Consider the following 1967-nt stretch of genomic DNA (forward strand, 5'->3'; position numbering starts at 1 on the left):
TTATTATTATTATTATTATTTAATATTTAAAATTTTCAAACAACTCCCTTTTCTACCAGAGACTGCCACACGGCGGTGCTGGGGTAATTTACAACCCATTAGGGTCACCTTTTGTTATACATGCAGCCACTCACAGGTCAGCTGACACACCCACCACGCCCGATGATATTCTCTCTGTTTCTCAAGGGCTCCTACATACCCCCCCCACCTTTGGCCCAAACCTACATATCCTCCGCCTTCTTCTCCTCCTTCTCCCTTTCCTCCTTCTTTTTTCTCCTTCTCCTCCTTCTTTTCCGTATTACTTTATTATAATGTATTGGATGTCCATGTTGGCGTTCCACTCTTCCAAGAGATCTGGGTTATATCCATTCACCCAGCAGTCCTTAGGATCACGTTTATTTATGACGACCATTCCAGATGTGAGATCATTGACGTGAGCTTCATATTGTGCCTGGGTCATGTTACAAGCCTGGAGTAACATCTGGACCATCTGGAATGGTCGTCATAAATAAACGTGATCCTAAGGACTGCTGGCTGAATGGATACAACCCAGATCTCTTGGAAGCGTGAAACGCCAACATGGACATCCAATACGTTGTAGTAAAGTGATACGGAAAAGAAGGAGGAGAAGGAGAAAAAGAAGTTGGAAAGGGAGGAGAGGTTTTACATGTTTTCTCATGGTTTTTGGTGGTTTTCAGTAGTTCGATAATAATTAACTAATAAAGTATCTTCTGCTCTCTTTACATTTTTTACTGCAGCTCTGAAAAGACAGTGGCATCCAGTTCTGTTCTTTGCAACACACCACATCTTCAGAGCAAAATCTTGTCAACAGGAGCCCTTGAGAAGCAGAGTGAGGATATGGGGCGTGGCTGGATTAGCTGCAGGCAGACTTACTTCTTTCAAATGTAATGGCCTCATTTACACAACACTGGAGGCAAGAAGGGCTATTCACATCTGCCARATGGCKGTTCACTGGGATTTAAAGGTTTAACTGCCAAATGGCAGAGGTCTGGTAAAACAGACCCCCTCCCCAGCAGCTGGATGCTCACCTGGCTGACGATGTTCCTCATCTGCTGAGCATGGATGATGTCAGGGGTGTCGATGACAGTAGTGTAGCTGGCTCTGTCCATTTCAGCAGTCTGCTTGTACTTGGTCTACGAAACGAAGACATAAAACTGTCAGCAGTGCTTTGGTTCGTTGTGTTCCTGCAGCTSGAAGCACCGACAGGGTCCAGACCTGACTCAGGATGTCCGTGGCGTTCCTGGCTCTCATGAAGTCTGGGGTGTCTGTGGCCAGAGCCAGCATTCCTTTGCCCTTGATCTCCTGCTCCAGTGCCTTCTTGTATTCTCTCTGTGGACAGGAAGCATGGTTACAAACAAACGCTTCTCTCAGGAAACCACAAATTTCTGCTCATTCAGACGGAGGAGGGCTGCAAACCAAAACACCTACAAGGACAACGGGAGTGAAGCAGAGGAGCCGGAATGAGGGAGGACAAGGATGAAGGCTAGAAAACATTAGTGAGGATTCAGTAAGGAAGATTATTTCTCTTTCTTCAGCTTATTTAGTAAGAAACTCTTTATTTGTCTTGTGTTTAAAAAATGTAAAGCACTCAGAATCAAATGTTTTTGTTCTGTAAGCTAATGTCAAATAATAAACTTCAACAGTTTCTACAAGAAACCTCAAAAAAGGTAAAGAAAAAAAGAAGTGGCAAAGGTACAAAGGTTTGTTGACAGTGAAGGGATGCACCTGTCCATCAGCTGGAGGTGGAAATGGTTTCATTTTCAGCTTGATCAGAATAACACGCAAAACAGATTTTTATTTTCTCCTCATTTTAAWTTTGACACAAGAACAAGTTGTTAAGTAAAAGTATAAATGTAGGGAAAAAAATTCAAATGATGCACTTTTAATTTTCTGGTTAAAATATTTTAGAGTTTTAATCCAGATTATAAACAGATATACTGTCATTA

At 42.4% G+C, this 1967-nt stretch overlaps 1 protein-coding gene across 1 annotated transcript in view; it reads right to left on the reverse strand.

The window, feature by feature from the left end:
* LOC106518889 (nebulin) overlaps positions 1-1967 on the reverse strand; it is a gene marked incomplete at its 5' end in the record, with an annotated part of 42099 nt that overhangs the window by 22380 nt on the left and 17752 nt on the right. The window contains 2 exon segments of the mRNA XM_014010322.1: positions 1050-1154; positions 1237-1350. Coding sequence (XP_013865776.1) covers positions 1050-1154; positions 1237-1350 — 219 coding nt within the window.

The sequence above is a fragment of the Austrofundulus limnaeus genome, unplaced genomic scaffold (genome assembly GCF_001266775.1).
Source record: "Austrofundulus limnaeus strain Quisiro unplaced genomic scaffold, Austrofundulus_limnaeus-1.0 Scaffold67, whole genome shotgun sequence".
NCBI lineage: Eukaryota > Metazoa > Chordata > Actinopteri > Cyprinodontiformes > Rivulidae > Austrofundulus > Austrofundulus limnaeus.